The sequence below is a fragment of the Cinclus cinclus genome, chromosome Z (assembly GCF_963662255.1).
Source record: "Cinclus cinclus chromosome Z, bCinCin1.1, whole genome shotgun sequence".
Taxonomy (NCBI): domain Eukaryota; kingdom Metazoa; phylum Chordata; class Aves; order Passeriformes; family Cinclidae; genus Cinclus; species Cinclus cinclus.
In genome coordinates this window covers 64218104-64243222 of record NC_085084.1, presented here as the reverse complement: position 1 = coordinate 64243222, position 25119 = coordinate 64218104, and the positions used below count along the sequence as shown (strand labels likewise).

Below are 25119 nucleotides of genomic sequence, written 5' to 3'. Positions count from 1 at the left end.
TTTTTAATGTCAAAATGCTGTTCCTTGTAACTTTATATAAGAATCAGTCATTTATAAAAATATGTGAATTTATACAAATTTAACTTTCTGATGGATTTATTGTGTGGAATAAGTATGGCTTTGGAGACCATGACACAAGGGTTTTTTCACCATGTATCATATGATGCACTGTTAATGGAGTCAGTGGAGTGGATCAGGTTTTAAAAGTAGTGATGGCTTTTTTTCCTACCAGGAGGTAAAATTATACCATTGGCCAACATTGCTAGTAATAAAACATTTAGTATGTGAAGTTCAACATAAAGGAGAGGTAAAATGGAAATCTGAAAACCTGGTTCAGAAAAGTAGAATAAAATCTGAAATTTGGAGTGTACTTAAATACAGGTAAATCAAGAAGGAAATTACTACAGAATGAAATCAATGTAAAGTATGTGACTTTTGATGAACAATTTAACAAAAATGTAATTGTAAATGAAGTAAGATTATTAAGATGTGAACATATGACTTCTTGTGTGTGTGTATTGGTAGGTTTTTCTTTAAATGTTCTTTGAAAATGCAAAGGTTGAAAGCTAAACAAAGATGCCACCCTAATCTTTCTAAATTTTATGTCCACATTATCTGGTAGATGGATTTTGACTATTAATTTGGTTTTGTATGTTTTCTCTGTGTGATATTTGTGCATTATTAGATGACTAGACTGGCCAAGGCAGACCTGTTACACTTGCCTGAGTTAGGCATTGTTTGCCATGCCACTAAACCTGCCGCCAAGTGAAACCTTCATGGGGGAAATGAGATCGAAGTCTGACCTGCTGAAGATGGACGCCCTGTCTCTGTTTTTATTTTATTTTGCTTTTTTCCTTTGTTTCTTTTATTTTTTATTTTATTTTGTCCCTTTTTTGTTTTGTTCTGTTAAATCTCTTTCCCTTGTACTTGTGAACTGGTACTTCAGTTCTGTAAAATGATGTTTGTAAAGGGTTCACAGTGTTTGATTTTGAAGTTGACCTGAAGCTGCTTATGAATGGTGGATGGTATACAGAGAATTGAGAATACGTTTGGGTTTTAATGGTCTGGATTAAGGATAAATTTGATTTGGAATTTGTTAAAGCAGCTAAATTCAGCAGATGAGTACATTATGTCAGAAGACAGGAATAGTGAAAAAGTTATCAGTTTAGAGATATATTCTTTCATATGTTGTGCTTTATGAGTTTATCTTGGAAAAGGACAGTTAAAACTTATTTCTGGAGAAAGCAAGTTTAGAAAGTAAAGTCATAATATTTCTCTGCTATTTTCCTCAGCAGAGTGTTTTATGTTGCACCAGTTATTTAAAAGAAGGCATACTATTTATGTCTAACATGATGAGTTTAATGTAATTTTTTCTGAAATTGAACTGTTAACAAATATTTAATGTCACAAAGTATTTGTTTACTTCTAATGAAACCTTGCTCCAGTGAGGTCAGTGGTAGTAAGATTTCATCCTTTTTTTTTGTAACTTTCAGATAAAACTATTTACCACTCATAAGTACAAATGCAGCCTGAAGTTTTAGTTGGAGTGTGTTACGTGAGACACATTGTCTTTTAACACTGTTACTTGTGGGAAGATTGAATCAGTTCTCTGTGTGTGTGTGTGTGTGTTGCACTTTGACATGCTCTAGTGGTGATTATTTCAGGAAGGGGTTAAAAAAAAACCACTTAAGTTGGGGGAAAAAAGTGTTTTTCCGTCATCCCAGAGTCTCAGAAGCCCTGGCTGTTCATGCTGGAGTGATTGAGATGGTTCTCATCCCTAAAGGATGTTCTTACTTGTGCAACAGAAGCCATGAAAGAGTAATGGTGGTGGACAAAGTGGCGTGTCTAGTCCTCAGGCATTGCTCTTCCTAACCAGCTGCACTGGGATCTCTTGGTTTCACTCCTTTCACCAGGCTCTACTGCAGCTGGGAAGAGCTGATTTGTGATCTTTATTGGATTTGGCTGTGACGGTTCTAATTGTCAGTCACTGTAATCTCTTTATTCCCTTCTGCTAAATTCACTAAGATTCATGAGTTGGATCTCACAGAAATTATTTTATTTCTAAGTGTACATGTTCCATTGATGTAAAATACCAGGAAAATAATGACCTTTTTAAATGTTGAAGGAGAATTTTAAATGCTCTTCAGTACGTTTTAAACAAGGAAACTCATTGCAGAAGCACTTGGATATGAGGGTTGACTCTTTAGGTTCACTGCAAAGAGTTGGAAATTAATTTTTTTTGAGCTCTTGAGGAATAAAAATACTGTGATTAGTTCTTGTTTGATGCAGATGATTCTGTTTAGCCTTCAGCAAAATGGGTTCCAGTATTGACTAGGTTGTCTAGTGCTCTACAGACTAACAGTCTAGCAATCACAAGTGTGCCTTTAGGCAACACTGAGGCTATGTACATTTGTTTCCAGATTGTTTTGCAAAGGGAAAAATAAGTAAATAAATTATCATACAACCTGTAGTTTACTAAGCAGAAAAGCTTCTAAGGAATCTGTCTAAGGATGTGGTATAGATATGGTATATTTATTTTGACTGCTTCCCTCATTAGAAAATAAATATCTTCGCCACATTCTTATTCAGATTTTAAATACCATGTTCTAAACATGAAAGTATTATTCTTAAACTAAATTGTCCAAAATTACTGCATCATAACCTGCATGTTTTGATGTGTTTAGTGGGCTTGTATTTTATTTACAAATACAATTCCAGAGGTAAAACTGCAAAATTTTAAAGTTTTTAACTTACAAGGGTATTTGGACTCACATATTTTTAAAAGAATATGAAGGTAGATATACAAGATTCTGCAGATTTTTTTTTTTTCTCTACAACACTGTGCTGTAGAATTTTTTTATAACTTGACCGGGTCTAAAACACTGGAAAAATAATTCTGAAGAGGCAGGGTTTTTGAGTACACAGGCAAATTTCCAGGATTCTGTCTGTAGAATCTCATTTTTTTTTAAATGAAATAAACGAGTCTTTCTTTGTGGTATGGAACTGACCAATTTGATTTTTTATTTAAAATAGAACTTCACATTGTTGAAAGATGAAAGTATTCTGGAAATAATGCTGCAAACTTTACAATTTACATATGCATGCTGTTCATTCTGTGAACTGCTATGGTGGTGAACTTACCTGAAATGTTCAGTGGATTTCTGGAACAACGTTTCAGCAAGTTAATGATTTCAGTTATTTCAGTTCTGTGATCCATGTACTTAAAGTTTAGGCTTCTGCTGAAGTCACTTTATGAACTTGAGTCACTGTCTGTCTTAGTTGTATGTCCTAACTGAGCTTCTGTTTAAAAGGGCTGAAAGCCTAAGCATTTTGTAAGTTTACCTGGTTAAGTGTGTATTGAATTGACTGTATGTAAGTGCATACTTAAATTAGGCATATGCTTATGTACAGTACTGACCAAGGATCTGAGTTAGCATGCAGGCACACCACTATCAGAGCCGTTTCTGTCATTGGATTTAATTGTGCCCTGTCTCTTGATCCATAGAAACCTGCATGAGTAGCTGTTGGATTGCAAGATGCTCACTGTTCAGGATAAGTTCTGGTTCATTAGTCATTTGAAAACACATTCATACTTCGATTTTCAGAAGAACTGGTACATAATTCTATGCCTAATTTGCATGCACATCTGCTGGAACTGTATATTCAAAAGCCTGTTAGTAGGCCTGCATATTAGGCAGGGTGTGCAAAGTACCCAATACTTTTGAGCAGTCAGGCAAATCAGGTACATCTCATTGCATGCCTGACTTCAAAACAAGATCTGTTAAGAGTGCTGAACATTGTGGTGGTGGCTTAGATTCATGCATGTCTTTTAAAAAAGCCCTGGAATTCATTATTGCACAGTTAACTCCTAAGTGCTAATAATTTTCCTGTTTCTCTCCCTTAGAGAGCAAAGTCAAGTGGTTTCTTACATGTTAAGGAGCAAGGTCAAATTTTAACATAAATAAAATTAATGTAAATAGGAAGCATGAAAAAAAAAAAGGGTACTGTTATTTTATCTGTTCTGTTCCACCCATGCTGCGTGTAAATTAAGTTTCATTTAGATTTGTTTTGTCATTCAGTCGTATTCAGCTGTAACCCAGACTTTCCCACAGATCTGTAGAGCAGGTTTGCAGCACTTGTTTCTTTTCATTTTTTAAAGTAGTATGTTTTCTGTGGTGTCAGTTGGAACTCATCGCTAAACCTGCATGGTGTTTTGAAACCTACCTCAAATTTTCCTTTATGATAAGCATATATATTAATCTTCAAATTTTGGATTTAGATGTTTTGTAGTTAAAATGTACAGTTTGAATCAAGACAGGAAACCACTAGCACAGCTTTTTATATATTATTTAACTATTAAAACAATGTTTTTATTAAGATCAATGGGGTAATAGCAAAGGACTCAGTTGGGTACCATATATACAGCTGTGCCAGTAATTTTAAACAGATCATGGATACCTAGTGCAGTTAGGACTTCTTTCACTAGTTTTTTAGTTTAAATGTTTGTGCCAGTTTTAATCCCTTTGTGTTTCAAATTCAAATTGTACATTTAATTGTAATCATTAATTGTTTAGCTATTAATATTTTGATTTTTTTGGAGATTTTTTGGGGGGTTCATTTAGTAGTCTAATCATGGCTAACATTCAATGAAACCTACATTTAATTCAGATTAGTTCTTACTTAAACTTTCAGCATGACAGGAGGACTATAATCAGGTTAAAATAACAGGAAGTACCTATGTTGGGAAAATAGAGCCTGCTTAGCCTGATTTTCTCCAATCTCAGTATATTAGAGTTAGCTTACCAGTTTCAGATAAACTGAGGTGACTAGAATGTGAGAGAGTACAGATCTTTAGTTTTTTCTATTCTTCCTTCCTCCACCTTCAGCTCCACTTGTAGTATGTATTCTGTGCAGTCACAGTAGTTCAGTAGTTTATTATTTATGTTTTATTTATTTTTACATTCTAAGTAGGTAGCACAAGAGGAGTAAAGAAAAGCACAGATTTCAGTCAGCACATACTTTTTTTTTCTTTTTTTTCTTTTTTTCCCTTTTTTTTTTACTTTTTTTCTTTTTTTTTTTTTTTTTTTTTTGTTTTCTTTCTTTTACTGATTTGGTTATTTGCCATTTCTGGGGATTAAACTTTAAAAAATGTTCTTCTTTTCTGTATCTGATGTTCTGTGTGCTATTAGTGATGCAGCCAACACGAACGGTTGTCATGTGTAAAACAACTTTCGATCACCGCGAAAACACCGCCCTGGGAAAGCGTCCATGCTTGATATCGTTTGGTTCATGAACGTTAAGTTTCCAGTACAGGTGACCCATAGCTCAAAGTGTTAAATAATTATATACATTATTCAGTTTTTAAAATAATAATCCATTAATGAGATTGCTAGTCTTTGAAGTTTTGCTCACTTTTGTTTTTCCTAATAGAGCAGGGTAAAAGGAAAAACTTAAGCTATTTGTTTCTTTGTAAGGATCTGGTAGATAGATTCATTGTTATTTATTACATTTTTAAATGCAAGGGTAATTGTAAAATCATAGAAAGAGTAACATCTGACTAGTGTTCCAACTCTGTGTAATGCTTTCATTTGCTTCTTCAGGTAAAATCCCAGATGAAGCCAAAGCCCTCTCTCTATTGGCGCCTGCTCCTACTATGACAAGTCTGATGCCTGGTGCAGGGTTGCTTCCTATACCTACACCAACACCCTTGACTACAGTAAGTAAAGTTAAGTATCTGTATAATTTCCAGTTTCCTCTGTTCTCTGTAGCCTTTTCTGTGTACAGGGAAGAAGGACTATCTGGTCCACAGATGTTGCAGTGAGGCTTTAGCTGTGGTGACTCTCCTGAGGATTGATCAGAAAATGTCCATGGGCTTCCTTTCCATGGTTTTTCTTTCAGATTACTATTTTCCAAAATAGTGGGTAAATACTAGTTTTTCATTCTTGTTCTTTTTTAATTGCCCTCCTACCCTGTAGGCCCATTAATTTGGTCCAGTGGTAGTTATCCACCGACAAAAAATGTAGTAAAACCTAAGTTACATTGACACCAGTCCCTCAGAATATTAAAAGATGCATTAGAGACTTGATATCTCTGTGGCAAGATTTTTGACTGTTAGACTGTCAAATAATGTATTCATTATGAAAAGTAGAGAAACTTGGTATTGCTCTTTTTTCTCCATTCCTGTTTGCCTTTGTAAGCTGTTCTTGACATCAGCAAGTTGCTGTGGTTCATTGAAGGAAAATTGAAGGTTAAAATAGAGTAGGTTTTTTTCCTTTGTTACATAAAAGGGTACCGATGGCTTGTTCAAAATTCCCCCACACTTCTTAGAAAATTTATTTCTTGAAAAGGGAGTTGCTTTTTAGGTTAAGAAAATTCAAACTAACTCAATGGACCAATTTCATAATGATTTTTAAGTGACTTCTTATAACATTTTGCTGGAGAGTTTTCCAGTTCCAAACATAAGAGCTGTATTTTTCTCATTCTCTAGGTGTGAGTGGAAGAATTTGGACAGAATATACTTTGCATTTCAACTGTAATTAATCTTAGCTTGGGTGATTCATTTGTCCAGAAGACGCTTTATATTTCCATTTTGATGACCCTGAGCACTGGAAATTCCCTGCTTTCCTTGCTGGGCAAGATCTCAGCCATTCCTCATCTAGTCCAAATACTTGTTTCATAAAAATAAGAATACTTGCAGTGTCTGAAAGAATCTTACTCGATTTAATTGACTCTAAGCATCAGAGCCTGTATGTTTTGTGATTAATATATATCCATGTTCAGATCTCTTTGATAAGATATTAGCTGATAACCCACAGAGTACCTTAACTGTGGAAGCTTATTTCTGGGTACATTTTTCTTTAAAAAAACCTGCTGTGCTGTGACCTTGAAGTATTGCTTATATTCATTAGGTCTATTTTTGTAGAAATGCATCCAGGCAAACAAGTATTAAGAAGTGGAGTATCTTTAACCAGTGCTTGGCCGAAAAGTGTATCCTGTGCTTGTGTTTTCCAGCTTGGTGTTTCACTTGGTACTTTGGGGGCTATACCAGCAGCAGCATTGGATCCTAACATTACAGCACTGGGAGAAATACCACAACCACCAATTATGGGAAATGTGGATCCATCCAAAATTGATGAAATCAGGAGAACAGTCTATGTGGGAAACTTGAATTCCCAGGTAGCTTTTTTTTGTTGTTGTTTCTGTGTTGTGGAAATAGTATCAGAAGGTGAAAATGTTATCTATGAATTCTAATCTTACATGTTAAAAGAGATTCCATTAGTTAATGACAATGTGTATTTAAACAAAACCCTCTAAATGCCCATCAGATTAGATCAGGCTTTGTTGGAATACCAGACAACCCACTGTAGGTCAGTTTAAGAAACCTACTTCTAATTGTGTATATTGATTAAATGTACAGTTTGGTTGTGTTAGGTGAGCAATCTTCAAAAGTCATGAGATCATGGTAGCTGTTTCCCACAGCACAGTGCAATTGCTTAGGTATAGTAACATGAAATTATGTGTCCTACTGCAAGTTGCAAAATTAGCATAAATATTTTTCAGTCAGCATTTTAGTTTTTTGAGAGGTGATCGGGTTAACTGAAAAATATGTACTTTTTACTGATAAAACAAACTCGAAGCTAGTAGAAAGCCACATAAATTTAAGTCCTTTAATACTGTTTGGATTTTTTTGGTTTTTTTTTTTTTTGATCAAAAATCACAATTAGTAGCTTGGAAACAGGTATAAGGAAATTTCTTATCAGTTATTTCAGATTAGTTGCCTGAAAAATGCAAAATCCCATGTAAATTTATTTTCTGTTTTTTACCTAGGTGAAGGACTAAGAGCTTGTGGCTGAACTATTTAAAATTGTAAACATTCTTTAGATTAGTGGAAGAAAAGATACACTTTTAAAGTTTTGAAATGTAACTTCCACAACTTCCTGTCCATATTTGTAAAAATGCTGAGATAGCTTTCCAATAATCTGTAGGTCTGTAGCTCTTAAACTACTCAGTATATTAGATAAGTGGTTTTCATTGTATAATTTATTTTACCTGTGCTCTTCAACTCTTTCTAGACTACAACAGCAGATCAGCTGCTTGAATTCTTCAAGCAAGTTGGAGAAGTCAAATTTGTGCGAATGGCAGGTGATGAGACGCAACCAACACGATTTGCTTTTGTGGAATTTGCAGACCAAAATTCTGTACCTCGAGCCCTTGCCTTTAATGGAGTTATGTTTGGAGACCGGCCACTGAAGTAAGAAATTAATTATTCTTATTACTGTTGAATAAGAGATTTCTTTGTATCACTGTACACACATTTATGACTGTGTAGCAAAATGCTGGGACACATTTTTTCAGTATGCTATTTCAAGTGTTAACAAAGGAGGATTTTTTTATCAACTTCAGTTTCACAGTTGGGCATAAATTTCAATAGAATAAGTATAAAAGTACATTGGTATTAATCTTGAGGTAGCGTAAGCTATGGTAGTGAAAAAAATCTTTGAAATCCGTAGTGTTACTTAAGTTTTCAGTATTATAGGTATGTAGCTAGTAGGTGTTAATGTGAAGGTTTGATCTGAAATACAGAAGTAACTTCCTAGATTTCTACTAAAAATACTGTAACACAAGAATGCTCTGTTGCCTTTCTTTAAAAGTGGTAAGATTTCAGAGTAACAAAAGATAATTTTGTATACTTGGAACAGTTGAGTGTTACAAATCTGTAGTTTGGCTGAAGTTTTAAGTTTTTAAGTGTACATTAAGTTGAAATGTTTTCCTTTGTTGTTTTTCATTTGCCTTGTTCAAATGTTTAAGAATGAAAGGTTTTTATTTTTCTTTAACTTAGGATAAATCACTCTAATAATGCAATAGTGAAACCTCCTGAAATGACACCACAAGCTGCTGCTAAGGAGCTAGAAGAAGTGATGAAGAGAGTAAGAGAAGCCCAGTCTTTTATATCTGCTGCTATTGAGCCAGGTAGGTATATTGTGTTCATTACTGAACAGGCACATTTTGCGTTTACTTTGGTACACATTTCTTAGAGCATTTTCAGACACAAGGCTCTCCAGAGGTATCCAGTATATGTTGGGGAAAATAATCAAAATTCAGTTCATGAATCTAAGCAGTGGAATGAAGTATTTTATTTCATTGTGTCTTGTTTGCAGATACATGTTCACTGAATGTTCTCAAACATGCAAATTTAATACTAAATCAGTGCTTAATGATGGCAGTTTTTAAGTTAAGAGCACTTGAAAATGTTTAAAAGAAAATGTTTTCTATTTTTTTTGTCCTTTAGCACCCTTTAGTGCCATAGTGTCGCAATTAGAATGAGCTAGCGTGGTTCTGAGAGCAGTAATATTATGTTTTCCTTATCTGCAGCAGGTTAATTTGGCTTCTTTTTCACGATGATGCAAGACAGTGTGCATCCTCAAAGCAAATGGGATCAGAGAATGAATCTGGGATAAATACTAACATTGTAAAGGGCTGCTTTTCATCCAGATTGTTTCCCTGTTTCCTGTTAACACTGAGATGCCAACTCAAGGAGGAAAGTGGTGGTGTGTTGAGAGGTTAGACAGACATTCCAGTGATGATTTATGCTGGCTTAAACTAATTGCAAAACTACAGCATAAAAAAAAAATAATCACAATTTAGTAAACTTCCTTCTTCTTTTCATCAGAAACCTTTTGCCATTCTTCTTACTAAGTGACCCAGGTGTTGTTTTGTGTTGCTTAAATAGTGTGGACTCTTGAGGGTTTTTTTGGGGGGGGGATTATTTTCTGTTGTATTTTTTGGTTAGTAGTAAAATAACTCTAGCACTTTATCACTGTTAAGGAACAGAATAACAATTAGACTCTGAACCATGGTAAGCTCACTGTTGTCTCTTGGCTTTTTGGCCTTCGGTCACACTTTTCAGCCTGTTCAGTTAGTTCTTTCCTCCTACAAAACAATGAGAAATGAAACTCCAGTATTTGTACAGTGTTTGAAATATCTAAAAATACAGACAGTAATACTTATTTATATGCTTGTTTTCAAAACTGTGCCCTCTTAATTTACTCTATTTTTCTCAAGTTATTAAAAAAAATAGAAGGTAACTATATTAAATAATAGACCAAAAGGAGGACGTGTTATGATCTTGTGCATTGTGGCAGCAACATAAATCCCATTTTTTAGTAGAGCTAGCTGTTTATAATTATCTGGTTTATGTGTACTGCTGCAGGATGGCTGCACTCAACGAGTATATGCAATGACTTTCTTGGATGTTTCTGAAGGATATTTGCAAAGAAGGAAGATGTGCAGAGAGTAGGCCCCTTGAAATATATGTGGTACATTCCACTTGTGCCAGATTGTTAACTGGGATCTTTAAATGTTCTGAGCTTACACTGCAAAGTGGTTTTTTCCTCTCAGAGTCTGGAAAGAGCAGTGAAAGAAAAGGCGGTCGATCTCGTTCCCATTCTCGTTCAGAATCCAGGTCTAGCTCAAAATCCCGATCTAGAAGGAAAAGGTCACACTCAAAACACAGGTAGGTATGCCTTTTGTTTCAGACTAAGATGATATTGGGATTTTTTGCATGGTGCTGGTTACTGACTATTTTTAGATATAGACAAGTATTCCTGTAGGGATTAATAACTTGCACCCAACAGATCAGCATAACCAGGAACTTTGAATAGATATTCTGTTCCTCTAAATCCTCAATGTTTTTAGGATTGCTTTCAATCCAAATGTACAAGAAGACACTTCCTGTGCCATGTAAAATAATAAGTTCTGTGGGTTTTTTGTGCATTTTATGTTTTTGTACATTAGACTGTGTAGCCAAGCAATGTTTTGTGACCTGTATTTTAAAGAGAAACCTGCATTTTTTGATTGAACATATAATTTACTGGTAACACCCTGAGCAGATAGGCTGGCTGGTTTTTAGTATAGAGTTCCTATTGTCTTCAACTTCTAAACATTGAGTTAATAAATGCAGTGTTTTTATTTACTGTCCTGCAAATGTGAAGCTATGTTTTTAAAAAGCACAGGGAAAAGGCTTCAGGGACAGTTTCTAATTTTTCAGGTTTTGTTTGCTTTGCTTAATTTGTTCAGTTCCGAAACAGAAAATTGCTAGATAGTTCTCAAAGTATAACCATTAAGATTTTCTTCTAAAAATGAAACAGCCTTGTTTTGTGAGAATTATAAAGGCTTCCCAAAATGGCCCAGATTCTTTCAGGAGTATCTTCTGAGAATCTAGGTAAATCAATCTAAAGATAGTTGGCTATGTTAAGGATAAAAAAAACCCACCCAAATTTGGAATGTTATTTGATTGTTTGTGCTATTAAAAGGTGAATGTCTTCCACATTGCAGCAACATCTCTGATGCATCCTTTAATTCATATCTAAATAAGGCTACTAGGATACTTTGAAATACAGAAAATCTGGTGAGAGGGAGTTATCAGTTGTACTATCAAATAAGTATGACACAAATGCAGGCTTCAATTTTGCAATAGCGGGAAACCACACACTCTAATGCCTTCAAAATGTTAGATACCTTTTTAATGCAAGAAGGACCATTTGGTCACTTCTTTATTGCTTGCTCCTCTGCTGCATCCCTGGCTCGAGGCATGACTGAAAAACAAACTTTTTTGTGTAACAGTGCAGTAATTTTGGTACTATCTTGTATTGATACAAACCAAGTGGAGTTTTAGAAGATGAGCTTTTCTTTTTTTAAATGTGGAAAATGTGTTCTTCAAATAAATGCTATATTTAATTATGCTTTGTTAAATTGTTTAATATTGCTAGTGTCAGTTTTGAGAACATGCTGTAAAAAAGGCAGTCTGACCTGTTGAGGCAGCTTCATCCATAAAAATTTCCTATCCCTACTGCTTCCCTGTTTTACTGGTTTATATAACATGATTTTCATCTCTGTGACATAAAATTTATTGAAGGTTGTGTTTTGATTCAGTTGTAATTGACCTTGCAGTTGATTTGTATTTCTCTGCTGATAAGGAGAACAAAGCTGTAGGTAAAAAATGGTTTCCCCTTCTCTTGGTATATATTTTTGATGACATTTGGGACTACTTACAAGTAAGTGGGCAGACAAAAATAAGAGACTAAAAAGTGGTTATATTTATTGAAGGGCGTTCAGGTACATTTAGGGTAGACAAAGCCCCACCCCCACGGGCTACACCCAAAATAGACGACAGGTCACAGGTTTTCATATTTTTATAAGTTTGGTTCATTTGAATATTGGGGTTTAATATTCCAATTACAGCTTCAGGTAATGAAGTTTGCTCTCCCCCCAAACTCACTTTTGTATACATTTTGTGGGGCCTTGAGAAAGCAAGGTGTTCTTGATTCCCAGGCATAAGGAGGAATTGTTTTGTCTGAACAAAATGGAAAGCAGTAGCTAACACTGTATATGGAGTTACACACTAAATAATTCCAGGATTACAAACGTACGAGAAATATAAAAGCTAAAATCCTAAGGCATCATTACACTATGTATCTTGAGCTGTGGAAGGTAGGTGCAGCTATTACTTTTTGTACCTCAACAGTTGTTCATGTTGTATTGAGTAATATACGTGATGTTTCTGTCTGTGGTAAGTTAAGTTTTCTGGTGTTTTGTGAAGCAAAGTATCCAGTGATGTGGCTTTTTGAAACTTAATGTGCAAATTCATCTTTATTTTTGCTTCCCTGGGAAAAAGGGTCTTCCAAAAATAGGGAGTATTTTGGAAAAAAAGTTAAAAGTGCTGTTTTCTTCATCAGGTCTGCATAAGACTTTTTTTTTTAAGTCAGAGTATCTGTACTTTAATTGCAACTGAAATCCATGCTAATAGATCCTTTCATCTGGAGAGGTAACTTGACTAAAAGCTGCACTACAGATCATCAGGGGTTTTTATGAATTTATATTATAAGGATGGAGTAGAGAGCAAAAAAGAGATTGTTGCAACCAGAGTCATCTTTGATGACTAAGACTTCAGTAAGTAACTGGATCTGGAAAGGAAATAAAATGTGACTAATTATTTTTACAATCTGCTAGAAACTGTCAGTCAGAGATTTTATGCAGTGTCATTTTGTAAGGACAAATGTTATAAATTATGTTAACTTATATTTTCCAGATTCATGGAGATTATTATGAAACACTGGTATAACTTAAATGGTTTCAAACACCTGGTGAAGCATAAAGTATCCATATTTGCAAAAAACTTTGCAGACAGTATGTTATTAAGGTGTCATTCTTTAAGGTGTCATACAGAACTGTATGGTGACACAACAAATGTATATTGTTGTTGGTTGGCTTCATTTGTATGAAGTTTCCATATTAAAATATTTTTCTTCTGGCATTCTTCATTTAGAAGTAGATCTGGCAACAGGTCTCTCTCAAGACACAAGGACCGACGCAGATCCAGAAGTCCCCTGAAAAAACGATCTAGATCTACAGAAAGACGGAAATCCAGAAGTCGCTCTCGTTCTCGGTGAGTTCTGTTCCACAAAATGGTACTGTTACCTCACAATACACAGTTTTTGAAAAAAAAAAAAAATAAAACAAACCTTTTAGATGACCATAAAGGTTGGAGTCTCATCTGTGGGACAAAAGGACAAAAAGTAAATTTTAATACTGATTGTAGTGGTCTTGGCTAGAGTTAACTGGCTAGGATAGAGTTAATTATCTTTCTTGTAGCTTGTATGGTACCTCCAGGGGTTAAATGATCATGCTGAGGCACCTGAACTTTGGTAGTCTCATCTGCATTTGTACTAACATTCAAAGTGACTGAAAAGAGTAATTTGTTAGACTATAACCGATAGTTAAGGAATATCCTCTGTACCTTGTGAGCCCACAAAGGAATGGATAGTGCTTGTTTGATGTGTATCTCTTGAGAAGGTTGAATTCAGACTGACATCAACTCTGTATTGTGAGAACATGTATAAGGTTTTTGTGAGTGACCTTTTATCTTCATCTCTGACTTTCTCATGTGTCAAACAGCTGGAACAAATGCATGTGTCAGTTGTATGGTATATATGTATTTCAGGATGTAATATGTGTACACTTTATCTAGTTTATTATTTTTTATGTCTAATCATCTTATAACTGAAATTTTAACAAGATCATAGCATATTTTTTTGAGGGATGAAGTAGTGAATAAGCTCCACCCAAAAGTGCTTGTGAAAATAGCTTCATGAATAGAAGTCCTGGTATGTTCTTAGTTTCATTTCTGTAATTCCCCTGATTTATTTAAAGCTAGCTAAATAAAGTTTTTATTTAAAACTTAGGTTGTGCAGCTGCCTCTTGTTCTACAAGATACATTTTCTGGGAAAGAGAGCTGCAGATCTGTGGACCTATGTGGAAACAAAACTAGGCTGCATAGCTATCTGGTTTTATTGGTGGATCCTTTTGATTCTCTGTTTCTCTTTTCTGGAGCTTCTTGAATCATCTGCTCATTGGAAAGTGAAGGTCCATGAAATCTCTGTGATAAATTAACTAGAAGACATTTCTTAGGAGGCTGTAAGGCTGGTGTTGTGGTGGTCTGTGCGTTGTTTCATCTTTATGATGTTACATTCCATCTCTGACATTCCTAACGAAGTACTTGAGAGAACCTGATGGGAGTCAGAGTTGTCAGGTCATACAGCATACAACAGTCTGCTGTTTATTTGCAGTTGAGATGAAGATAACGGCCAAACACTTCTTCATTTTGTGGAAAGTTTGAGTGCTTAGGACCTTTCATGTGTGAAGGAGTCTCTTTTGGAATCTGTAAAAATCTAGAATAGATACCAATACCAAGTAACTTCTGTCAGTCTGGTTCTTCTTGACACAATAAGGCCTGCTTATCAATTTCTTCTCTACTTCTTTCTCCTGTTTCTCTCTCTCAGCAATTCTTCTCTCATTACGTATCTCTGTACTAGAGAGGAAAGATAGTCTTGCATTTTCAAATAGTTCTGTACTAAAGTGTAATCTTCCAACTGAAGTTGTTAGCTAATTAGTTTTTGTTTGACTTGATGACTTGAACATCAGATGGAATTTTCCCTGCTGTTCTTTTTATGAACGTGTATCATACTTCTTGTCCCAAAGAAGCTGTTTTCCTTTCTGCTATTTTTACTGTATTAGCATTTTTCAGTAATTTTCAAATTCCTAATGACATTGCAGATAGTTGAATTGTCTTGATTGAGTTTTGATCTTATATTTGCCTTTTAAGGGAATATGGTGACATTTTGTTCATGTTTTTTTATTATTGTGTATTAAGAGTTGTTGGCCTTCCAAGCAGTTCAAGGATATCTGTGTGAGAGAACTTCTGTCAGTCAGCTGTCTTTATTCATTTGGCAGTGATTAATATGAAGACCATTTTATGTTGTAACATTTTTAATGAAGAGTGGATTAACAGATTGTAGAGTTTGTCTCCTGACAAAATAGAGAAGATTTATGTACGCATAATTACATAACTGTGAGGTGAAGAGAAACATTCTCCCCAAACATAGTAGCATCATTTGGAATAGAGTGCTTTGATTTGGTTTTGACCTCCCCTTCTCCAGTTTGGTTTCCAAATTTTTCGTAGTTCTATATAGCTGTGCATTTCCTAGCTATATATAACTTTCCCTCATTTTGAACATGGTTGAAAAATGAAAATATTGAAGAATTACTATTTTTCTACAGAGACGCACACTTTATCTTGATGTATACTAAAAACTTAGTTGTAATTTTAATTGGAAAGTTCAAAGATTAATTAATGGGTTTGTGTTTGGCTTTTCACAGGGACAAGAAAAGAGACAAAGAAAAGATCAAGGAAAAAGAAAAGGCCAAAGAAAAAGAGAAAGACAGAGACCGAGACAAGGAGAAGGATAGGGATCGAGACAAAGACAGGGAAAGAGAGCGAGATAAAGAGAGAAATAGGGAGAAGGACAAGGAGAGAGATAAAGAGCGAAGCAAAGATAGAGAGAGAGCCCGAGACAAAGATAGGGACAGGGACAAGGATAAAGACAGGGACAGGGAAAAGGAAAAAGATAAAGATAAGGAAAAAGACAAGGAAGAGGTAGATCAGAACAAAGAAAAAGAAGATACTGAGAAAGAAAGAGAGAAGGACAGAGACAAGAATAAGGAAAAGGAGGGAGATAAGGACAAAGGAGGGGACAAAGAAAAGGACAGAGACAAAGAAAAGGAAAAAGATGGGGATAAGGAGAAGGAGCGAGAAAAAGAGAGAGATGATAAAAAGAAGAAAGATAAGAGATCCAGAACACCCCCAAGAAGCTATAGCTCCTCAAGAAGATCTCGTAGCTCCAGCAGGTTTGTTTAGAATTTTTCATGCTCTTTTTTTTTTCTTTTTGACTTGTCAGATCAGTGAGGCACCATCCTAATTTTTATGTATTGATATCACCATGTCTCTTGCTAAATAAAATTTGTATTATTTCTGTTTTGTAGATTTTCCTTTAAAGTAACATCTGTTATAAAAAGCTCTATATGATGCCTGATAGAATGGAGTTTCTTGTTGGGCTGCTGGTGCTTGACTTTCACATAACCATATTATATAAACCTTGAGGACAGTAATCAGATGCTTCTTGTGCCATTTCTGTATGTTACACACAGCCAAAACGTCTGACCAACATCACATGCATCATCTTTGCCCTCATGAAAGTTTGAGTCACTGTTAAATAGTTCTTTCATTACTTACATACTGCACCATTCTGGTCTGTAGATGTTACAAACAGTTGTTTGCTAGTACTTGCCTCTCTTTGGCTGGATGGCTGCTGAACTTCAGAAAGCAAGGTTATGGCTTGGCTGGCTTGATTTTCACAAGGTGAATGTATCTCGGTTGGAAGAGACAGATAGGTTGTTTATCTGACTGGATGCCCAGGTGTAACTTGAAAGGAACATTTCTTAACACTGCTGACAGTAAGCAGGAAACAGTAAAGTTAATGCAGCTGTTGGTTTTGGCTCTGAGTGGAGCTTAATTGGCAGGAAGTCTGGATAAATTCATTACAGCAGAAAGAGGCTGTGAGATTACAGTCAATCTCTGTAAGCAAACTCAGGCATATTCTAAAAGCATTGCAGGTAAGTTAAGTTTAGAAGCATTGGAGGATAAGGTCTTTTCCTGTTATATCAGAAATAAAGGATATCAGTAGTATTGTATCAGATTTAAATGCCAAATTATATTTGTAATCTTGAGATAATTAAGTGCTGAATTAATTGGGTAAGTTCTACCTATTGTAATAATTTCACTAGACAAAAGCAGAACTCCTCTTGTCCTCAAAATTCATCAGTTCAGTATCCATAGAAGGCAAAAAAGGGTGTTTCTGAAATGGTTTCTGAACATTGTGTTTGTGTTATGAGGCTTATAGGCAAAATATTGTTTCTTCCTTAAGCATATGCAGCTCCCTATTTAAATGTGTGGAAGGCCCACACAGAGATACCTCTGTCAGCTTTGAAACAAATTATTTCAGCCCATAGGCCTCAGAGTGTTGAATTGGATAAGTGCAGAGAAATATGTAAGGGCTTCACAATATGTAGCTTATATAGGAACCTTGGTGGAAAACCAGATTCCTAGTGCCAAATGGCAAGTGTGGTTAGTTAGCTGGGTGTTATCAAAAGCTCATACTCTAGTTTGCAGTAATTTTGCTCCCCCTTAGGAATCTTACTAGTTAAGTAAGCACTATGGGAATGCTCCAGTATCATGTACTTGAGCAAAGAATTCTTTGAAAATTAGTGCATTTCTTCTAGTGCAGTCCAAGTACAAAACTGTACTATGGTATGATACAGATATTGTTAGGCAAGGGTAGTGTGAGAAAATGAGAAAATGCACTTATTAGTATGGATTTACAATTTTTTATTCAGATACAGCTATCCTTAGAGCATCAATGCAGAGGCCACTACTAGTGAATGTCATTTTCAGGGGCTTAGACAGTGGGACAGAGTGCATCCTCTGTCACTTTGCCAACAACAGAGAACCAGCTGTGGGGGGAGGCAGATCTGCCATTCAGAGAAACCTCAGGAAAGGGAGAAATGGACTGGTAGTCATCTCATGGAGTTGAACAAAGTACAAGTCCTGCACCTGAGCAGGAGTAATGCCATTGCACTAGTACAGCATGAGGATTCACTAACTGGAAGGCTGGCTGGCAGGTCCTTGCAACCAAGAAAGCCAGCAATGTTTGTGAGTAGGTCAAGAAAGGTAATTCTTTCCCTCTTGTGATGATTACACATTTACAAGCCTGTTCTGGGCTTCCCACTACAAGAGACATGCAGATATACTGGAGTCCAGTGAAGGGCCATGAAGCTGATAAAGGGCTTGGAAGTTCCTTCATACAAGGAAGTACTGAGGAATCTGGGATTGTTTGGTGTGGAAAAGATAAGGCTGAGGAGCATCTTACCAATATGTATGAATATCTGAAAAGAGCATGGAGAAGACAGTGGAGGCCTGTGACAATTAAGAAGTAGCAGGTACATATTGACCTATAGAAAATAAAGGTTTGCTTTTATTTTCTAGTGTTGAAATTGTGTTTTTACTGGGAAAGCTGGAGCTAGTCACCTCAGGAGATTGTCTCCTCCATCCAAAAATCTGACTGGATATGGCCCTGAATAACCTACTCTGTTTGACCCTCTTGTAGGGTGGGGAAACGGGTAGGTTGGACTAAGTGATCTTCAGAGGGTTCTTCCAACCTTATTAATGTTATTGTTCTCTGAAAAGTAATTATGAGTAGGTTGGGTTACATTAGGGGTCTTTATTGGGTGATAGACATTGCATAGTTGAAATGGTTGCAGACCTTTCCGGTGGAGATTATCCAACAGATAGGCATTTCAGTTGCCTGAATTTCAGTATAGCAGTTGACTACTGATGATGTAAAATATAAACATAAATGTAAAATACTGGGCAAATGGTAATCTGTTTAGAGAAGAGGTGAAGGTGGAATAGGATATACAGGACCTTCTAAGAACTAGGTGGCAGCTGAACTTGCTTTGCTGACAGACATGCTTGCAAATTCTGGAAATAAGATGGTTATTTGTGATTCCTAGCTGAAAGAAGAGACAGACCAGGAGGAATCAATTGGAAAAGGAGCTATCTTACAGGCTAGCAGAGCCAGTTGCACCAGATGATATGCAGAATGTTATTTCTGTGTATAATTAAGGGGCACAAGATCACTATCAAAGTATTCAGAACTTGTTTTTGTTAAATTTTCCAGTGTTAGCATTGTGTAAGAGATATAATTAAATGGGTGCACAAACATCTTTTTATGTATAAATGTAATAGAGATGGGAACAGATGCAGTGAGACAGTTATAATTCATCAACGTGAAATAAGAAAAACAGAAACTGAAAATGAAATTTAATGAATAAGCAGTTTCTAGTTTGAACACAATTGCTGAAGCACTTGGTTTGCAGGTACATGTGCTAGAAAACAAAATTATGTGGAAATGTACTCAGTGTAGCCAAAGTGACAGCATTGAGGGAGGATAATCAATTTCCAGTATCCTCAGTTAAAAGAAGGTGATGATCAGTGTGGAGGTGTTCAAAATAAAGTGCATGTTAACTAGTGAACAGCTGATTAGTGACTGTGTTATTTATTTCATGATTTTAAGGCCGTTTTATATTTTTGTTTATCAAAAGTCAAAAGCGTGCTGAATTAAGACTTCAGAAATCTTATCCTGTGCAGTTTTAGGAGGTCTCTGTCTTGGTTTTGATTTAAAGAGAGTTAAATTTCTTACTAGCAGCTGGTACGGTGCTGGAGTTTTCCTTTTTTTTCCTGCTTATTCTCCTCTCTTGGTGGGGTGAGGGTATGGAGGTTGAGGGGCAAAGGGGGCAAAAGAAGGCAGGGAATGTGCAAATGGCACTCAGTACTTGTCATCTGTGGTTAAACCATGACAGTTTTTTTACTTCTTTTGTTTTCTCACCAGTCCTTTTCTTGTTCAACCTTGTCATGTTCTACTTTGAGAGAAAAAACTCTGTTTTGAGAGTTGAGGAAAGAACACATTAGTAATTGAAACAAAATAATATAATCATAGTAGCAGTAATAATTGTAATGGAAAGGACAGAGAGAAATAAAGCCCAAGAGAAACAAGTGATGAGCTACAGAGTTGCTCACCCCTCACTGATTTTTGGCCAGTTGGGTCAGCTTTCCAGGCCATGCTCCCTCCCAGTGTCTTGCATACCTGCTTGCTGGCAGAGCATGGGAAACAAAAGTCCTTGATTTAAGGGTAAGTAACAACTAAAATATCAGTGTATTATCAACATGATTCTCATACTGAACCCAAAACAGCACCGTTCTGGTTACTAGAAAGAAAATTATCCTGGCCAAAATCAGGACAGTCACAGCAGGTGGTATTGTCAGAGTAACAATAAATCATAACCAGTATCACTATATAGCTTGAATACTGTTGCTAGTTACCTAATAACTGTTGATTTCTTGTGTTTTCTAAATATTGGAAATTTAAATATTCACAAATTGCAGAAGCTGTTACCCATAAATGTAGCTTTTGTGCTGTATCTAGAAGTAAGTTTTAAACTTCCCTCTTTTTCTTCAATTGTTCTTCCAGTCTGTTTTTCCTGCTTTACAAAGAGTTGATAGGAAAAAAAAAATCTTATTTTGACGGATGGGTTCTGCAGTTATGTTAACTGGTTCAGTTTTTGCATTAATTTAACACGTACCTCAGTATAAATGACCAGTTATTTAATATTTTACTGTATTCAAGATCGTACTCCATAATGGCAACTTCAGGAAAGTCGATTTAGCTATGTTAAACAGAAGTTTTGTAAAACACTTCAAGCTTTTCCATGTGTTATAGAATGATGATATTCTGTTTGCTAAGCAAGGACCACTATAAAAACATTAGATCTTATTTATTTAGACTTTGACAGCAACTAGGGCTTCATTTTGCACTGTTTTCTTCCAAACCAACTAATTTTAGATCATATGTTTAGGAGTTAAATTTCAGTTGGGTTAAAATAAAGTTGCAGTGGTCTTTAGATTCTAATGTTATGTTTTGAAATTCATATTGCTCAAAAGTTTTACCTTTTGTCTTAATATGGCTCTTCATTCAATTGAGTTATTTTCCTGACTGTAGAAACTCTTAACTAATAAGTGTTAACAAATTCAGTGTGTTTTCATTGTTATTAAGCATATATTAAAATATGCTAATATAATTATATATATATACACAAATATATATAAAGAAATTGAAAAGGCACTTTTTCTTCCTACTTCAGCCTTGCCTTTCCCATTAAACTGAAGCATACAAAATCTTTTTTTAGTTTGTAAAGTTCATGTTTGGTTGGTAGTATAGACTGTCAAATTCAGTGGATGTGTTAGATCATTGTAAGAACTTTTTATCTCCTTTGAGTTTATTTTTGAGTTTTGATGATATTGAATTCCTTGGTCCTGCAGAGAACGACGTAAAAGGAAGAGCAGAAGTCCCTCCAAATCTCCTAAAACATCAAAAACAGCAAAAAGAAAGTCTTCACGAACTCCTTCTCCAAGAAGGTCAGTTTATGTAAACACAGAAGTTAATTATCAGTAAAGAAGGAATAATTCATAGTAATTTCACTGTTTTACTACCTTTGCGCTAATGATTTCAGATGATTTCAGTTTTTCAATTTATTTCAGTTTTAATTTAAGACTAACTCAAAATTTCAAGTCATTTGAGCTCCAGTATTCTTTCACTGACATAGTTTCAAATCAATCGGTATTGCAAATTGCTTTAAATCAGTCAAATCCCTATATCTGACACTGATTAATTTGCTTCCTCTCTTTCTTTGCAAATACAATGTGTAGTGGTCATATTGCACTGTTCAGCTCTCTTCAGCCAAAAAAAAATCCCATTGTCTTTGCGAAGGGTTTTTTTGTTAAATTTTGGGAGGTTTTTTGAAATTCCATGCTGGGGGTTTAGTTTGCAGTCAAATGGTTTAAGGTTTGTTGTAGTTGGATCAAATCCTAATTTGAATAAAAAAATTTCTGAAACAGAAACAAGAAAGAAAAAAAGAGAGAGAGAGATACAAATAATGAAAGAAGAGAAAGAGAACGCTCCACTTCCAAGAAAAAAAGTAGTAAAGAAAAAGAGGGAAAGGAGAAATCTGACAAAAGCGCCACTACTTTAAAGGTAAGTTTGTGTGACCTAGTGATCAGCAGAATGAAGTGGTTGTGAAGCCATTATTGAAATTATCTCTCTACTTTTTCTTTTTTACTGCTCCCTACTTGTTCTCCTGTTCCTTACCAAATTAGTGCCATTTGAGTCTAGTTGGGGTTAGTAGGCCAGTTTAAGTCTACATATTTGAGCTTCATTTGACCTGTAGGAGTTTGTGTGCTTAGGCTACAGATAGGCCTTGTTTCTATTTTGCGTTGTGAGCCCTGTATTGGAACTTGCCTGGCTCCCTACTATTAAGAGAAGGCAGATCACAGTCTACCAATCAGTATTCAGGGATGACATGATTGTCAGACTGAAAGATTACTTTCTAAATAAACTCCCACCTTGTAGTTCAAACCCTACTTCATTAAATTAGTTCTGGTCTCTATATTGGATTCTGTAGAGTAAAATTTTGTAAGAATGGTGCAGGATTTTCCCCTGCAAAATAGAAGAAATGAAACATTGCTTAAACATTCAAATTGCTTAATCTTAAAATTTGAATAGCAGAACATCTTTAAAGAGTAGTTTGTTGTGCTCAGAATTATTCAACTGTTATAAAACAGCTGGTTTAGGTGACTGTTCAAATGCTTGAGTAAGTATCTTACCCAAGAACTCTTTCAAAATGCATCATATACCTGACAAAAATACAAAAGAAAAGATTTAGTCCTGTTCTATTGAAAAAATGTTGGTGAAATCTTAATTTCTGGAGCTGTTTCTCATATGTTACATGGTGCTGCTTGTTCTAGATACATACTTATATATTACTTTGTTATAGTTAATCACTTTATGGTGTAATTTCTTGGGTGACAGATTGTTATGAGTACCAGACCTCAGCCAGATGAAAAGAGAGCTTATTTTTAAAAAGGGTGAGGGGCAAAGAAGCTCACACTTCTCTTGTAAAATCTGCAGAGACAAGATATATAAATGTAAAAATTGAAACAATAAAATTACTGAGAGTTGGTTGGAAGTCAAAGTCTATAATGCTAAGGATATTATTTTGTTGTCAAATATTTTTATCTTTGGTAGGACAAAGATAACAGTAAAGAAGATCAGAATTCAGAAACTGACAAGGAAGTAGACAGTAGAGATACACAAAGGACAGATGAAGTCAAGCTACAACAGAATGGGAACTGTCAACCAAATGAAGAAAACCTCTCAATTAAAATGGAAGAGGTTTAAAGCAAAGAGTGGACTTCTAATGTAACTAAGGAATGAAATCCAAAGCATTTAATTTCCCAAAATGAGGAAGAAAATGTCAAAGCAATCAACCTGAATGTGTTGATAGTACTAGTAGCTCCTCCAATTCTTGTGATAGCTTTGTTGTCTTCTTGCTGTAAAGCAAGAGAGCACAGACCAGTAGTTAATACCATGAAAAGGCAGATGCCATCAGAACTATTCATCTCTGAAAATCCATGCATTTCCATGATGGCTGTACTTGTAAAATGATTTGTGTTAAGTTTTGCTATGAGCTGTTACAAATAACTAGACTCTGAAAGATGTAAGCCTGTACTTCCCAAAAAAAGCTGAAGATATGCATTGAAGGTTGTTTATTATACTGCTTGTTGATGACTTTTGTATTGTTTTGCCCTGTAGGTTAAAAGATCCACAAAAACTTTAATGTGTGCTGTTTGATGTGCTTGAAAATGGTGCATAAATATACACACTTTCTTTCCTTGTAAATGACAACTGTAGGGAAAGGGGATTTAAACATAAACATGGTTTTACTGTTCTTATGTTAAATACTCACATATTAGTATGTTTATTTGCTCACTGCTTGAGATTCTTAGGGTTTATTATTTAAAATAATTTCTTACTAATATCCCTCAAATTGATATTTCTTTTAAAGTATTTGAATAATGCATGCGCTTTTTCTGTTTCTAGAAGGAACATTGCCATGGTATAGATGTTAGGTTAGCTTACAGGGTTATTTTGGAGTTGTTCTGTTTTGTTGTTTTCTTTGTCCTTAGAGAAGCAAGCACATCTATATGATGATGCCAGAACTTACAGCTTTGTTTTGCAATGTACTGCAGTGTGTCTGTTCAGCTGAAAATAGTACAGGTGCCATTAAGAAGATAAATTTTTCCTTTTTGTTAAAAAAATACGGGAGCACAAGCAGAAGCTTTAGTGCCTTCTTAAAATGCGGTATTTTCTAGAAATGTATGTGTGCTGTTACACATTTTCAGCTAAATCTTATATGATCTCTCTTGCTACTTTGTCACCACCTTACTGTAGACAAAAATGCAAATGACTTGCCAGAATGGTTGTTTGATTCACTTGTTAAAATAGTGAAGCTCCATTTTGCTTTTATTTTTTATTCTTAGAAGAGATTTATAAATAAGAGAAAAGATTTAATTTGGGGACCACCACTGTACAAAGTAGTAGCTGAATACAGTGTGCTCTGATCACTTGCATCAAAGAAAGCCCTTAAGACATTTAATATATATTTGGATGGCCTTAATTGTTACCTCTCTGTTATTTTCTCTGATACCTGTTGGGCAATATAATAGGAATGGCATGCAAAGAAATGGGGGATAAATAATTTAAGGAAGAAAGTTCTAATTTACGTTGGGCTTACATAGTAGACATTCTTTTTTTTTTTTTTTTCTTTTTTTTGAGGAGAAAGCATGCAAGAAGAGAATGACAGAAGTGTTTTTGTCATGGAAAAATATGGCTTTTATTTTCTGAAGTAATTTTATTGGTTACATGAGATTTCTGATAAGTTACACTTTGAAGATATACCTAAAATCGCATAGATTATTTTTACTATAACGTAATGCAGTTAAATTACTTTCTTGCCTTACCTCATGGGAAGTGTTATTTCTTTCAGTCAAAATAAAAAACTAAGTGTATTGGCTATTTGCTTTCTACTTGTTTTACTTTTCTTCTGCGAAGTTAATTTTTTCAGTGGAAGGGAAGCGTATTACAGGGAATGGAAACTTTGCCCAACTCCTAAGGTAATGAAATTCAATTTGATTGTGAAGCTGCTTAATCACTCCTCGTTTTCTATAAGATTTAATCTTCTTGCCACTGTGTACATTTAAGACAACAGAAAATG

The 25119-nt window shown here is 35.2% G+C and overlaps 1 protein-coding gene across 5 annotated transcripts in view; it reads left to right on the top strand.

Annotated features, from left to right (window-relative positions):
* The window catches only part of SREK1 (splicing regulatory glutamic acid and lysine rich protein 1), a 32414-nt gene extending 7496 nt beyond the window's left edge, over positions 1–24918 (top strand). The window contains exons 1-12 of one of the 5 annotated variants that reach the window (XM_062513718.1): positions 445–3613; positions 5190–5313; positions 5601–5716; positions 7012–7176; positions 8073–8251; positions 8840–8970; positions 10399–10513; positions 13325–13444; positions 15715–16242; positions 21329–21424; positions 21905–22040; positions 23091–24918. In XM_062513718.1, the coding sequence (XP_062369702.1) occupies positions 5654–5716; positions 7012–7176; positions 8073–8251; positions 8840–8970; positions 10399–10513; positions 13325–13444; positions 15715–16242; positions 21329–21424; positions 21905–22040; positions 23091–23243 (1686 nt within the window). In that variant the 5' untranslated portion in view covers positions 445–3613; positions 5190–5313; positions 5601–5653 and the 3' untranslated portion in view covers positions 23244–24918. Of the gene's footprint in view, positions 1–444; positions 5314–5600; positions 5717–7011; positions 7177–8072; positions 8252–8839; positions 8971–10398; positions 10514–13324; positions 13445–15714; positions 16243–21328; positions 21425–21904; positions 22041–23090 lie in introns of those variants that run through there. The other 4 variants (XM_062513716.1, XM_062513717.1, XM_062513714.1 and 1 more) reach the window with 4 other exon arrangements.
* The last annotated feature ends 201 nt before the right edge of the window (positions 24919–25119 follow it).